The 14,338-nt window shown below is 34.0% G+C and overlaps 1 protein-coding gene across 1 annotated transcript in view; it reads right to left on the bottom strand.

Annotated features, from left to right (window-relative positions):
- The window catches only part of LOC106689148 (dynein axonemal heavy chain 3), a 144,295-nt gene that overhangs the window by 56,513 nt on the left and 73,444 nt on the right, over positions 1 to 14,338 (bottom strand). The window contains exons 22-25 of the mRNA XM_067051158.1: positions 10,224 to 10,409; positions 9,896 to 10,122; positions 6,786 to 6,963; positions 3,442 to 3,678 (exon numbers count right to left, since the gene is read on the bottom strand). Coding sequence (XP_066907259.1) covers positions 3,442 to 3,678; positions 6,786 to 6,963; positions 9,896 to 10,122; positions 10,224 to 10,409 — 828 coding nt within the window. The remainder of the gene's footprint in view (positions 1 to 3,441; positions 3,679 to 6,785; positions 6,964 to 9,895; positions 10,123 to 10,223; positions 10,410 to 14,338) is intronic.

The following is a 14,338-nucleotide window of genomic DNA, read 5'->3' on the forward strand; positions in this document are numbered from 1 at the left end:
TTAAAATTCTTTTTATTTTATTTTTAATATTTTAAAATTATTACAATATATAATATATATATTGTAATATGCTCTTTTTTAATGAATAGTTGATATTGATAGATTAATGATTTTAGTTATGTTTTCATTTTATCTATGTCGTTTCGGTATTGTTTTGGATCAAGAAGCAAGGTAACCAGTTTTCATTGTCTAAAATAAATACGCTTTTCAAAACAAGAAAGATGGCGGTGCTCGCCCATCCGAAGTGTTCGTTGGGTTGTTTGTGTTTTATAACATGGATTGAAATTTGTCAAGTCTTGTTGGTTGTTCCTATGCAGTAATTATGGAAAAGGAATAATCAAAGAAGAAATGGAAGAAAGTAACAATTATCAATAAACTAATTACAACGCAAATAAAGCAGAGCGATTGTACTACAATCGATTATATTTTGGATCGACCAGTGAACATTGAAGATAGAGGAGAGGAAACGAGCACTTTTGATTTTACTGGCTTTGGGAGAAGACGTCCGTTCGGATAGAGGCGGGAAGGACTAGAAGCCATTGTTGGGAGTTGGGTATAACATCATCGACAAGAAGAGATCAACAATTATCAGGGAAAGCTGTGTAATTGGTTAGTCTTGTTTTTAAATGGAATTTATTGTATTAGTAAAATGTCTAGTAATTAAGTTAAAGTGTTATCAGTAGTAAAGTGTCGTCTGTTTCTGATTGCCATGAAACCCGCCCTGAGAAAAGTCTCTTATGTTATAAAATTTAAATAAAATTCTATTATCTGTTAAATATTAAAGTTTTTAATTTAAACTCAAGCTATCTCTTTTATATTTGAAATAAGTTAAAACTATTAAAATTCTTTTCTTTTATTTTAAATAATTTTTGATTATTACATAAATTGTCGCCCAACAGGTGTGGCCTAATTCTTTACAAATTAGGTCACGGCAATCAGAACACAGCCTTTAGAAGGATTATGTTTGAATAAGTTTTGTATAAATTTTTTATAACTTAAGTAGTTAATGTTAATGATGGAGGATAATGTTAAGACAACTGATTGTAGAGATCCTAAAGAGGTGATTCTTGGAAAATTAAATGATATGGTGGTAGTATTAAATGAAAATGATGAAGATAATGTTGTCCAACACATTAGAGGAAGGAATAACTTACCGGCAGTAAATAGTGTCCATGAAAATAAATTAGTGGGAGCAAATTCAAATGTTGATAATAATGATAATTTTGATAATAAAGCCATGTTTCAACAATTAATGATGATTTTAACCAATATGGCAGACGATATAAACAAAGTAAAGGGTTATATAAACAAAGTAACGGGTGATATAAATACAGTAACGGGTAATATAAACAAAGTGGGACAAGAGTTAGGGGATCGAATGGAAGCAATAAACATGGAGTTGCATGAAGATAACAGGGTAAGATTAACAGAGAAAATAAAGTTAATAACAAGAGTTAGAAAATAAAGTAGATAAAAAAATTGAAGAAGTTGAATCAAATTTAACAGTAAAATTGACAGAACAAAACATTGAACTATCTGAAAAAATTTATGAATGTCATATGGAAGAAAATAAAATGAGAAATTTGGTTTCTGATTTAGAATTAAAACATAAAAGGGATGTGGAACAGCTAAGTCAGGAGATAAAAGATATCCGAAATACTAGAGTTTTAAGGGAAATAACCCAGGGAGCATTCATAAATATGGGAAGTGTTGAGAAATTACAATTTAGGGATAATGTGCAGGATGATCCATTTGAGTTCATCTTAAAAATAAAATCACGAATAAAATTGTATATGAGCTGGGAAGAAATTAAGGAAATAATTCAGTCACATCTTTTAGAGTCTGCTTATTGTTGGTTTTTAATAAATCAAAACAAATTTCATAATTTTCAAGTGTTTATGGATGAATTCATATTAAATTTTTGGAGTAAAACCTATAAAGCCTATCTTTTGGGAATTTTAAATGGGGATTAGTTTCTTTGGCAATCAACTCCAAAAAAGCCAAAATGTCAAATATTTCATTACCACATTAGTTTGGGGACTTAACTGGGGATCTCATTTGGCTGAACTTAAAAGAAAAATTAGCGCAGCCTGTTGGCATCACCTAGGCTTTCAATTCAAAGGTTATGCATTAAATTTATACAGCAATAATAAGACCAAGAATCTACTATGGAAGCATTGTGTGGTGGACCGCCCTGCATAGGGCTTCCCATTTGCGATTGATCAGTAGGATCCAAAGGATGGCCTGTATTGCCATAACTGGGGCATTTCAAACAACACCAACTAAGGTATTAGAAGTCTTGCTCTACTTTAATACCACTCCCCTTATTGATTAAAGAGGAAGTGGTACTTTCTTATCTAAGGATGAAAAAAAAATAGACAGTGGAAAGGGATGGGAGAATCTATTTGTCATGCGACAATAGCTAAAGTGGTGGAAAGCGAGTTACCAATATTACAATACTGAAAGATAAAACACCAACTCTGGACACTAAAATTAGTTACCTATACCCAAAAACAGAGGATTGAGTACAAGGTTGAGTAGAAACCCCAAGAGATTGTCTGGCCTGTTTTACTGATGGATCAAGAAAGGATTCGACTAGATTAATGGGGGATGGAGTCTATATAGAAGACTTAGGCATAGAACAAAGCCTCCCTAGGCAAATACTAGACTGTTTTTCAGGCAGAAATGTTTACCATTTTGTCGGGAACTACATACCCTCAAGTCACCAGCTGTGAATGGACAGGTCTCAACCATCTTTTCAGATAGTTTGTCTGCCCTTCAAGTCCTTGAGTTAACTAAAGTCACCTCTACATTGGTGAAAGAGTGTAAACAAGCCTTAGAGTCATTAGCGAGCTTAAAGAAGCTTAAGTTAGTGTGGGTCAATTGACATACGGGAATCACAGGTAATGAGAAAGCTGACCAGCTCGCTAGAAACGGGGCTGAGTACCCTTCTATAGGACCAGAACCATTCCTAGGCATTTCTAAAACACATCAGGGAAAAGAAGTCCTTGACTGGCCATGGAAGATAGCAGGCAAGGAGTGGAGGGAATGTATAGGGCAGGCCAATATACTAATTAATAACTAAACCCTCTATTTCTAAAACTAAGTGGCTGTTAAGCCTAAACAGAAATGAACTACAATTGCTAATAGGAGTTCTTACAGGTTATTGCAGAATTAAAAGACATCTTGAGATTTGTGGAGTAGTTCGCAATGAAACCTGCTGCTTATGTGGACAGGCTCTGGACACTGCCATACATTACACAGCAGTTTGTGACCAATATTTTCTTTTCTTTTAAAAGTATTCTGAAATGCTCAAATTACTGGCATTAGTTGACATAGGGTTTGAGATTTATGTTTGTTTTACATTGCTTGCCCCAACACTTACTGAACTAAATTAATATGATAATGATTAGAGGAATAACAAAAACTATAATAACAAACCTGAAAGAGATTAAATTCAGCCATAGATGTGGCTAATTTTGTACAACTTTGCCTTCCACTTCCACCTATGCCCACAAGTAAAGCATGACCATTGTCCTGCAGAAGAACTCTTGAGATCCTTGATACATGTTCAATAGCAAATTTAAACATTACAAGTGACATAGGAACCCTAGATAATAAATTGTAATCCTCAAGGTAATGATTCATAACTTTTTCGAGTTGATCTAAATCAGGAATCTGGAAACAAGGAGATGGATTAAAAGAAACATTAATTACTAAACATTTGTGTAAGCTATTAACTTTTTAGTTTTATTGTTATAATACACTAGTCGTGCTACGTGGTTTCACTTGCATTAAATTTGAATTATGTATGCCTTTACATATTTGAATTATTTATGTTTACATACATGTGATGGGTAAACGACCAAGTGCATCAGATCAACTAAATGAAATTGGAAATTTATGTGGAAAAACTGAAGGACTAAATCCTATATCACCATACTTCCAAGGTATTTTTCAACCCTTTCTATGAATTTGTCAACCCTTTTTAACACCAGTTCCTCCTCTATATTTAGATTTTTCATTCTCCTGCTGTTCACCCAAATTTATTTTGTCTTGGAAGTAATAATTCTGAGATCAGCAATATTATCTTCTTCTTGTAGGCCATATAACCCCTACTACATGTCTCTAAAACTTTGGGTGAAAAAGCATTTGTCATATGCAAATTACAGATCTTCAAGCCTGTCTGTGACACTCCACTGCAGTCCTCTTTCTCTTAGGAGTGCTTTACTTAATATGAGGTCAAGTGCCATAAGGAACACTATTGAGGAAAGTGTACATACCTTTGATACTCCTATATTCATATTGAAAATCTAGCACCATGGATTACTTAACAGAAAGCAACAATTTAATGAATATAATATGTATAAAATAAAAGATGTACTAAATACCTAATTTATTTTCTATCAGTCTAGAAAAATGAATAATAAGAACTAAAAAAAATGAAAGAGAATAGTGAAATGAACTTTGCTTGAAATTAACTTTATAAAATTTTAATATCCCAAAATTTTGAAAATCTCAAGTTTCTATTCCCAACTATGTTTTCTTTCACCATGGCAGAACCAATCACATGGGAGGTGGTGTCGGGTTATATGTGCATGAAAGTCTCAATATATATTTTAAACAACTCCCTAATGCAATCCAATTAGCAGTTAGAAGTACTACATCTCATAACTTCTATCATGCCCTCTCTAATGATTGCGATTCCATATCTAAGAGGAAAATACTTCGAAATTAATCCCTAAAAAATACAATAACATCAGCTCTCTTCCAATAACATCAGACGATCTAAACAACCATTTCATACCCAATATTCCAAATCCATCACTCATTCTAAATTACAGCTTCAATTCAGAAAACTTTTTTTCTCATTTACTAACCACCATTCTAAGATCCCATACCAGTGATTATACCTGGACAACATTCCAAATAAATTGATTAAATCCTGTCTCCCAGTCCTTATTCCCATCACATCTATAATTTTTCCTCACAAAATGCCACATTTGCTTCTCTTTGGACCTCCAATCTGCCCCTGAACATCAAAACCTAACAATCCTCATCCTGCTGGCTTTTTCCAAAGCATTTGACACAGTTGACCAAAATTACCTGTCCTTCCCACCTTGTGACCTATTTGTTGACATAGAGAAACTTTAAGAAGATTTGAATCAAATTAGCAACTGGGTGAAGAAAACAAGCCTAAGTTGAATGCAGAGAAGACAATTGAAAAAAAAAAAAACAAGCAATTGTATTGGAATCTAATCACCTCCTCAAAACTATTCCAACCTTGTTCCTAAAAAACAATCCAATAAAATTCCAACCATCTGTCAAAAACCTTGGTGTCACCATTGAATAAACTCTCTCCTGGAAAAACCACGTCTCTGATATTTTTTACCTTCTCCACACTAAAGCATTTAAATTACCTTTGTTACCTACTTCCTTTTGAAACCCATACACTCCTCGGTAATTCCTTATTATGCCCCCACTTTGACTATTGTAGTGAGGTTTATGATGCTGTCTCTGAGGACCTCAAAGTAAAATTAAAACGGTTGATTAATTGCTTTTTACGTCCAAAGCAGGGGTCCTCAGGGACACCTCCATCACCCGATTTTATGAAGAGTTGAAGTGGCTTTACCCCTCCTGTCATAAATTTTTCCTTACATCCTTTCTCAACCAATTTATCCAATCCTGCCGTTCATTATATATCTCTGACTTCATCCAATTCACAGCCTTCAGACTTGTATGTAACTACCCATCAAACTGCAGCCCTTTAACAAATCTTTCTTATCCTCTTTCCTACAGATTTCTGTTCCCTCTTTCATTTGTTCCTCCAATACTCTTTTAACTTTTAAATCCTGTACCTTAAATCACCTACAGTCCATCCGATTCCCAAAGAATAACAATTAAAATCTTCAAACAAAATTGTAGATTGATAGAAAGATAAATGCAATTTGTAATTTAATATAAATATTAGATGTTTTCAATCTATTTAAAATCTGTAGATATCTATGTATGCTCATACAATCATTTATTTCTTTTCTTTTATTGTTATCAAAATATACCTTAAGATTTATGATTTATTAGAGGATTTATTTTTTTATTTATTATAACTTTTTTTCTTTTGCCTTCTTATTTATTATTATTTTTCTACCTTTGATGTTTTAAATTTTCTTTAATACTTATAAATATTTATATAAACAATAATTGTTCCTTTTTATTAATTATGTTTAATTTATGTATTTGATTCTTTTTCATTTAAATTGTTACAAGTTAGTCACGCTATGATTCATGATGAGATGGTATATGGTTTTGTTTTATCTCATTTTCTTTTACAGATTCTGTTAACTACTGTTGTTTATTTTTTTTTTATCTTACAATTTATTATTTTAGGTATATTTTACAATGTTCTATAAGCTCATTTTTACTTTTAAAAATTTTGTTACATATTCTAAGGCACTAATTCATCTTGTTGATATCTTTAATATAATTCTAAAGGGATTTTTTCTCAGAATAAATTAAGAATATTATTAATAAGAAAATTATTTCTTCCTTTTGGATGTTTTTTAACATTTTTTATTTTATTTTTTTCATTTCCTTGTAGTCTAAACAATAGAAAATTTACTATAAACATAAATATTGCAAAAAAAATCAGTAGTTGATATATTATAGACTAATCTGAGATTGGAGACCAGACCTATACTAGTATCAACTAGCCAAATTAAGGAGGTGAACTGCAATATTTCAGTGAATTTCAATTACTCATTAATAAGTACATTATGTTCTTTTACCTCATCGTATATTTTGGGCTCTGTATCAGGATCATAATAGTTACCAAAGAATAAACTTCTTAAATGTTCTACTTGAAGCTTATTTTGACCATCAGGAATTAAGTCAGCCAAGAACTGATCCACATGTGCTCTGATGTGAAAATAACAAGCTTTTTTGACAACTTCAAATAATAATTCCCTAAAAAAAAAAAAAAAAAATAATAATAATAATAACAATAATGTATATATATATATAAACTAAAACCAAGAGCAAATAACATTTTATTTTACTAAAAAACAGTTACATATGAATTAATTTAGATAAAAATCAACATGATTTAGGAGAAGGAAAATTTTCAAAAAATGGATACATCATTTTAAAATATGAAATTAGAGGATTTTTTGTAAAATTTTATTTTGTGGTTGTTTCTTGGATTTAATACCTTTATATACTCCAACTATTGTATAAAGTGTAGTCTACTCATTACAAACCTATCCTGGACCAGAGCGAAAAAAAAACTTAACTCCAGGGGGAGTAATGAATATAGATTTTACTGGTACCCCTCATGATACCATATACCACTCTGTTGCCCCCTGTTAGAATGATGAGCTGCCAGAGGTTTTGGGAGGCATAGAATATAACAATAAGGAGGAGGCCAGTGGCTTCCTAAAACTATAAATTTGTTTCTAATCTATAAGTCTTTTATTTTATTTTTCTAAGGTACAGGCCCTTCTGAGACAGTTAGAATGCCTTCCCCAGGTTTTGCTCCTGTCTATGGATCTGCCAAGAAACAAAGTCAGCCTTCTTAAGTCTGAATTGAACTGGTATACACTTCTGCTCCGAGTGTCAGAGTGGTGCTCAGTCACTAGGATCTCAATTTTATTCCATTTTTAAATGAGTAACAACTATTTATTAGTATGTTATGAAAAATGGAAGACATGAATCAAGATTAAAGAAAAGTAAAATAGAGTGTAGCTTTTTTCTATTTTTCATAAATGAATAATTTGAAAAAGGAAAGACAGACTACTCACTAGTCCATAAAGTCTTTCTGAGTTGGGACGTTCAACAAGTATTAAGAAAATTATTTGAACTAAGTTGAACCTACTGATGTATTGAAAGATGCTCTAAACATTTGGGAAGTATAATTATGAGAGATAGTTGACCGTGGATGACTTGTACGAGGAGAGAGATGGTTGGGAGTGCGGTCAAAATGAAACACAAATAAGTTGATGTAACTTATTTAATTGTGCCAACGTTTTGGCTAGAGTTACTAGCCTTCATCAGGGTTGTTAGCTTGAAATCCAATCGTCAAGTGACACAGTATTAAAAGTACATCCTGACAAAGAATCCAAGAACACATGGCGATTGGATTTCAAGGTAACAGCCCCGATGAAGGCTAGAAACTCTAGCCGAAACGTTGGCACAATTAAATAAGTTACATCAACTTATCTGTTTTATTTTGGGAAGTATATTACCAATTTTCTCTAGAGGGTGGCTTAGAGTGATACTATCACTAGTTTTGAATCTCCTCGAACCAGAGGGCTGATGTTTTAACTAGTTAATACAATAGGTTATTTCAGAAAGATTTCAAAACAAAGGCTTATTTTTTTTTATCTCAGGTAATAACTCACTCAGTTAGTAATTATTGTCTGAATTAATATCACTAATTCATTTATACTTCATTACAATTAAATCACTTTATTTATGAAAGCTATAAGTCTCTTGTAACTGAGATACTATATTAATGAACATCTAGTTATTAAATAAATCAATTTTATATCCAAATCCGTCTCAACACTTTATTTATTCATTTGTCCAACGTTTCGGCCTTTCTAGCCATCTTCAGGGACATCTAAATATTTAACAGCTTATATTACATCTTCATTTTTAAACATTTACAATAACATTATTATTCACTATATAATATAATATACCTTCAATACACAAATCCTTCTCACATTAATTTATAAGCTATAAGTCTCTTGTAACTGAGATACTATATTAATGAACATCTAGTTTTTAGTGTTTGCAGGTCACAAAATTAAGTTTTTGTCTGTAGTCAAATTTTTGTTCAGGGATGATTGATCAAAGTAATCATCCAATCTTGATGAAAATTTCAGGGTGTGTGGATTGGTACCTAGTTTGTCACAGTTAGATTTCATCAAATTTCGTTTGGATAAGTGTATATGTATTTTTTTGCCTATATTTTGAAAACAGCACATTCAATCTTGTTCACATTAGAGGCTTAGATGGGAATAGTTTGAAAATGGTCCAGGAATTATTTTACCAAATTTCATCCACTAATTCTCATTTTCATTCACTTTACTATGAGCAAAAGTAATTTTCATTCATTCAAACAAGCTGCCCTCCGTAGAATTCAATTTCATTGTCAAATGACAAATCAAATTTAATAAAAACTAAAAATGTATTCTTAAACCTTCAAATACCTATCTACCTATCTGCCTAGTGGAAATAGTTTGAAAGCTGTACTAAAATGTGTATTAAAAAAAAAAAATCTGTACTAAAATCATGCTAGATTTTTTTTTTTTTGGTGGGGGATGGGTTATTTCATTTTCCACATTTTATTCAAATGAAATGACAATTATTAGTTATTATGTTTAGGAAATTCATTATTTTATTTTTTTTTATTATAAATAGATTTCAGTGATGTTCATTTATGTATCTTTTATGGAATTATAAAACAATGTTTTTAACCATTAAAATTACATTCATGATGACTTTAAACTCAATTATGAACTACAGGGTGGTTTTTGATTGTTAAAAATATTCAACTTTTATAGATTATTAAAAATTTTATGTTAATTAATAATGGCTCAATAACCAGAGAAAGAACTGGTTAAAATGAAAGAATTTTATAATGTTTCACAATATATGGGAGTGTGATCTACAAAATTCATATCAATGAGAGAACCAAGGAATACTAATTTATAAATTCTGTATCATCAATCATAACAAAAAATAGGCACAGGAAGTTTTTGAGGTTACAGCCAAACAGGTGTTGTTACAATGCAGCATAAATACTGCTTCATCCCGAAGAGTAAACATAATAAGAAAATAGGGTTACAGTAAGTTAAATATGAATAATTAATAATAAAAAAAAAATATCTACCTGTCACTCAGGTCAATAAGTCGATCATAGAACACTCGAAAAGTTTCATGCACCCATAACCTCATCATCTTTTCTGGAGTTGTCATTCGAATAGCAGGCACAAGCAATAATCCTCTAACAACTCGAGAAAAATCTCTCAAATTAAAGGTGTAATGAGATTTGGTGGGTGTAGGTAGAAATTTTGCTACGGCTTCATGATATACTTCCATAGTTCCCAATACCAGTTGCTGTGAAATCATTTATTACAACACTACTCAAAACTTACTTTTTTTTACTGGCTAATAATTGAAAGGTCATAATAAAATTACTAGTGATATCAAAATATTACCTTACTCATGTGACAAATATTTTCTGAAAATCCTTTCTGGAAATGCCAATCAAGAATGGCAGTAAATATTTTTGTGAGTGTAGTTTCTCTAAATGAATCAATACCTACAATGTTCATGTGTCTAAGAAACCTTGAAGTTACAACATTAGAACTTCCTCCAGGAGGCAGCATGGCACCAATAAATATCTGTAACGTATTTCGTTGTAAATATTAAACATGAAAAATAATAAAACACATTGAATTTATAATTGTTATTAATTTAAAGAACACTTTCTGAGAGTATTTTAAATTTATGTAGGTATTGCCATCACATGGTTATTGTACCACAATCAGCCACTGGTCCTCCTAGTTAGGTAACATCTACTCCAATGCCCATAGTACACTATCACAGCACAGTAACGCCAAGGTCACTTATAGTAACCACCATAGGAACACCTTACCTAGAATGCCACCCCCGAAGGGAAGTAGGTTAGGCTCCACCTGACTCTTAGTGCTTTGCAGGGTGCATGCCTCTCAAGGTTAGCAACTGGAGAAGTATAGCATGATACTGCACCTAACCACACTATATAACACAGAAAGGCCACTACAGCCATCCTCTACTTTCCACTGCTGGACAAGTCCTTCTGCAGGCATTGTTCGAGAAGATACAGGGGAAGAACAAGGAAAGGCACCCCGAGGCCACTGGACCCAACTTCTAGGGTCAAGCTTTTTCAGATAAGTGGAAATGAGGTTTGGGATGGCTGTACACCTACACTAACATCATTCAGTAAACATTACAGTAAAATAAACCAATGGATACTGATAATAAAAAGGAATAGTTTAATGTGCTACCTCCATTGGAGGAAAGTGAGGATAAACTTAGCTATGAAGAGGGGAGTGAGCTGGCTGGTACAATCAGATGAGACAGATTTGTGCAGCCACAATAACTTCCAAATCACAAAGAGAACTCTAGTAATAAGACTATCCTATTTCATCAACTGAATTTGACTACGGGAGACTACAAAAAAAAAGATAAATAAAGATTTTGGAAAATAAATAGTTGTAAACTATTTTTGTTTCACTATTGACCGCAACCCTGACCATCTTCCTATATATAAAAAAAAGATAATTTGAAGCTGGTCCAAGCAGCATAATAGATAGAGCTAAAGTGAAGAAGAAAAGGAGGGAAGAAGCATTACTAAGGCAAGCCAAAAGGGAAGCCCCATCTGAAAGAGATGCTTAGCTCCTACTGAACCGGCTATCCATAGGCAGACTAAAATTATTGGGCACCCGATGAGTTATTTTCCTATGGTTTGACCTAAGGGGAGTGAACCAGGAAAAGTCCTTTAACTGATTCAGGATGGGAGGACACCTTCCAATCTCCTCCCTTGACGCAGGTAGGACAAGATGCACATATGAGTGGATCCAGCTCACATCCACGCCAAAATCCAGAGGCCAATGGACTTCCCATCTACTGATACCTGTTGGCTGAATAAGAAGAGGCCCAAATCTGTTGGAGAGTCTGCTAGGAGGACCTACTACTCAGCAGAGCATACTGGTGGACTAGAACAGACCATGATCTTCCACAACAGCGAGAGCTCCACAAGTAATCATAATGGGTAGCCAGGAGGGTGTTTCCACTACTCATGACGGCAAGGAGATGGCGCTTGGTGGATTTTATAGCAGCTTCCCATAGTCCTTAGAAATGAGGGGCGCTAGGGTGAATAAAATTCCATTGCATGCCAACCGCAGTAGAACGCTGAATGATGGCTTCTCTGGTCGCAATGCGTAGGAGGAAACATCCGATCTCGTTAAGGTGGTGACTAGCTCCCACGAAATTGGTCCATTATCACTGTAAATATCAGAGGGAACACCTCGTCTCCCAAGAAACCTCACGAAGGCCGCAAGAAAGGCTGGGACAGATAGTTCAGAGGTGAGTTCCAGATGTATGGCTTTGGTGGAAAAACATACAAAGGCGTAGATGTAAGCCTTGGGGACCTGGGAACCCTGAATGCTGGCAAAGGACCAGCTTAGTCGACTACCACTTTCAAGAAGGCGGAAATAGCAGAAATTCGGTCCTTCCGACATCCTTGTAGGCATGACCGGTTGTGGACGTATGTCCTGCACTGATTGCACTTACCAAGGAAATGGCGAACCACGTTTCTGCCATCTAGTGTCCAGAACTGTTGACGGATAAAGGAGTGGGTGGCAGATGGGCCAGTCCCTAAATTAGTGACATGAGCATGACTAATGATTAGCCGAGTGAGAGGGTGATCCTTAGGGATGAGAGCTGGATGTTTGAGGGCGAACGGTTGTGGCGCAAGGTTCAGGCATCTGCTGATGCAGAGGCCTCTGTGCAGGTCAATGAATGACTGAAGGATGCGAGTTTAAAGGTGAGTTAGGCAGCAGCATCGTATTCTTCAGCGAGCACGACTCGTTGTACTTCCTGGACAAGGGTGTCGAGCTCGGTGGAGAGTTTTCAACAGAGAGAAACCCGGGAAGACGACAATCTGAGTTTTTGCAGTTATGGGTGAATCGGAGACACCAGGCAGTTACTCGTTGGAGCATGAATGGAGAGGGATGAATACCAACTATTTAAGTCGAGAGTAGTCAATGCTACACAAGAGATTAGTTCCTTGTTGGCATGGTGGTCAGTGTTAACAGCATTAGAAGGTGAATCAACGAGCAATCTAAGCCATTGAGATGGCGGGCAGGAAAGCCATGGCGGGCCGGTCCACCACAACGCATGACTGGGAACTTCCTTAGAAAGAGCCCTCGGGAGGCGCAGTCAGCGGGATTCTCTTTACCTTCAATTTGGCACCATTGTGACGGAGGAATAGTTTCTTGGATCTCGGTGACGTGGTTGGCGACAAAAGTTTTCCAGCAGTGCGATTCGCTGTGGAGAGCAATGGCGGAGTCGGAAAAGGCAACCAGGTCTTCAAATGGTTGGGAAAACATGCTAAGGATTTTAGCGGTCACCTTTGCCAAGAGGTGAGCATCGCACAACTCCAATATCGGTAGTAAGACTTTCTTTATTTTTGGATCGACCAGTGAACATTGAAGATAGAGATGGTTGGCCTGGTGAGAGGACGTCTGTCAGCTAGAAGCGGGAACGACTGGAAGCCATTGTTAGGAGTTGGACATAGCATCATAGAAGAAGATATCAACAATCATCAATCATCAAGGAAAGATTGTGTAATTGGTTAGTTTTGTTTCTAACTGGAATTTATTACATTTCTAAAATAGCTATTAATTAAGTTTAAGTGTTATTAGTAGTAATGTGTTGTCTGTTTCTGATTTCCTGGAAACCTGCCCTGAGAAAAGTCTATTATGTTATAAAATTTAAAAAAATTCTATTATCTATTTAATATTAAGGTTTTTAATTTGAACCCAAGCTATCTTTTAGATATGAGAATTGAAGTTCAAAATATAAAATTCCATTATTTTATTTTTAATTATTACAATATATTGTAATAATTAAAAAATTATTTAAATGAAATAAAAGAATTTTATTAGTTTTAACTAATTTCATATATAAATGATAGCGTGGGTTCAAATTAAAAACTTTAACATTAAATAGATAATAGAATTTTATAACATAAAAGACTCTTTTCACAGGGCGGTTTTCTAGGCAATCAGAAACAGAGGACACTTTACTACTAATAACACTTAAACTTAATTAATAGCTATTTTGCAAATATAATAAATTCTAATTACAAACAAAACTAACCAATTACACAGTCTTCCTTTGATGATTGATGATTGTTGATATCTTGTCGATGATGCTCTATCCAACTCTCAACAATGGCTTCCAGTCGTTCCCCCTTCTACCCGATGGACGTCCTCTCACCAGGCCAACCAAACCCAGAGTGCCCACTTCTTAACTTCTATTTTTTCTTAAATGTATTGTAATTTCAATTATGATGGGATATTAAAATAAAGTTTTTAAAATATTTGAATCTGCTTAACATCGCTGTGATTTAACGGATTTTTGGAAGGACTCGTGCCGCCATCTTGGCTTTGTTTTGAATAATGTATTTATTATATACAATGAAAATTGGTTAGCTTGCTTATTGGTTCAACAAAACAAATGAACAATATTTAATGTTGATACATAAATAAAAACATAACTAAAA

Source organism: Halyomorpha halys, unplaced genomic scaffold (assembly GCF_000696795.3).
Source record: "Halyomorpha halys isolate HHAL.00 unplaced genomic scaffold, Hhal_1.1 Scaffold1286.1, whole genome shotgun sequence".
Lineage (NCBI taxonomy): Eukaryota > Metazoa > Arthropoda > Insecta > Hemiptera > Pentatomidae > Halyomorpha > Halyomorpha halys.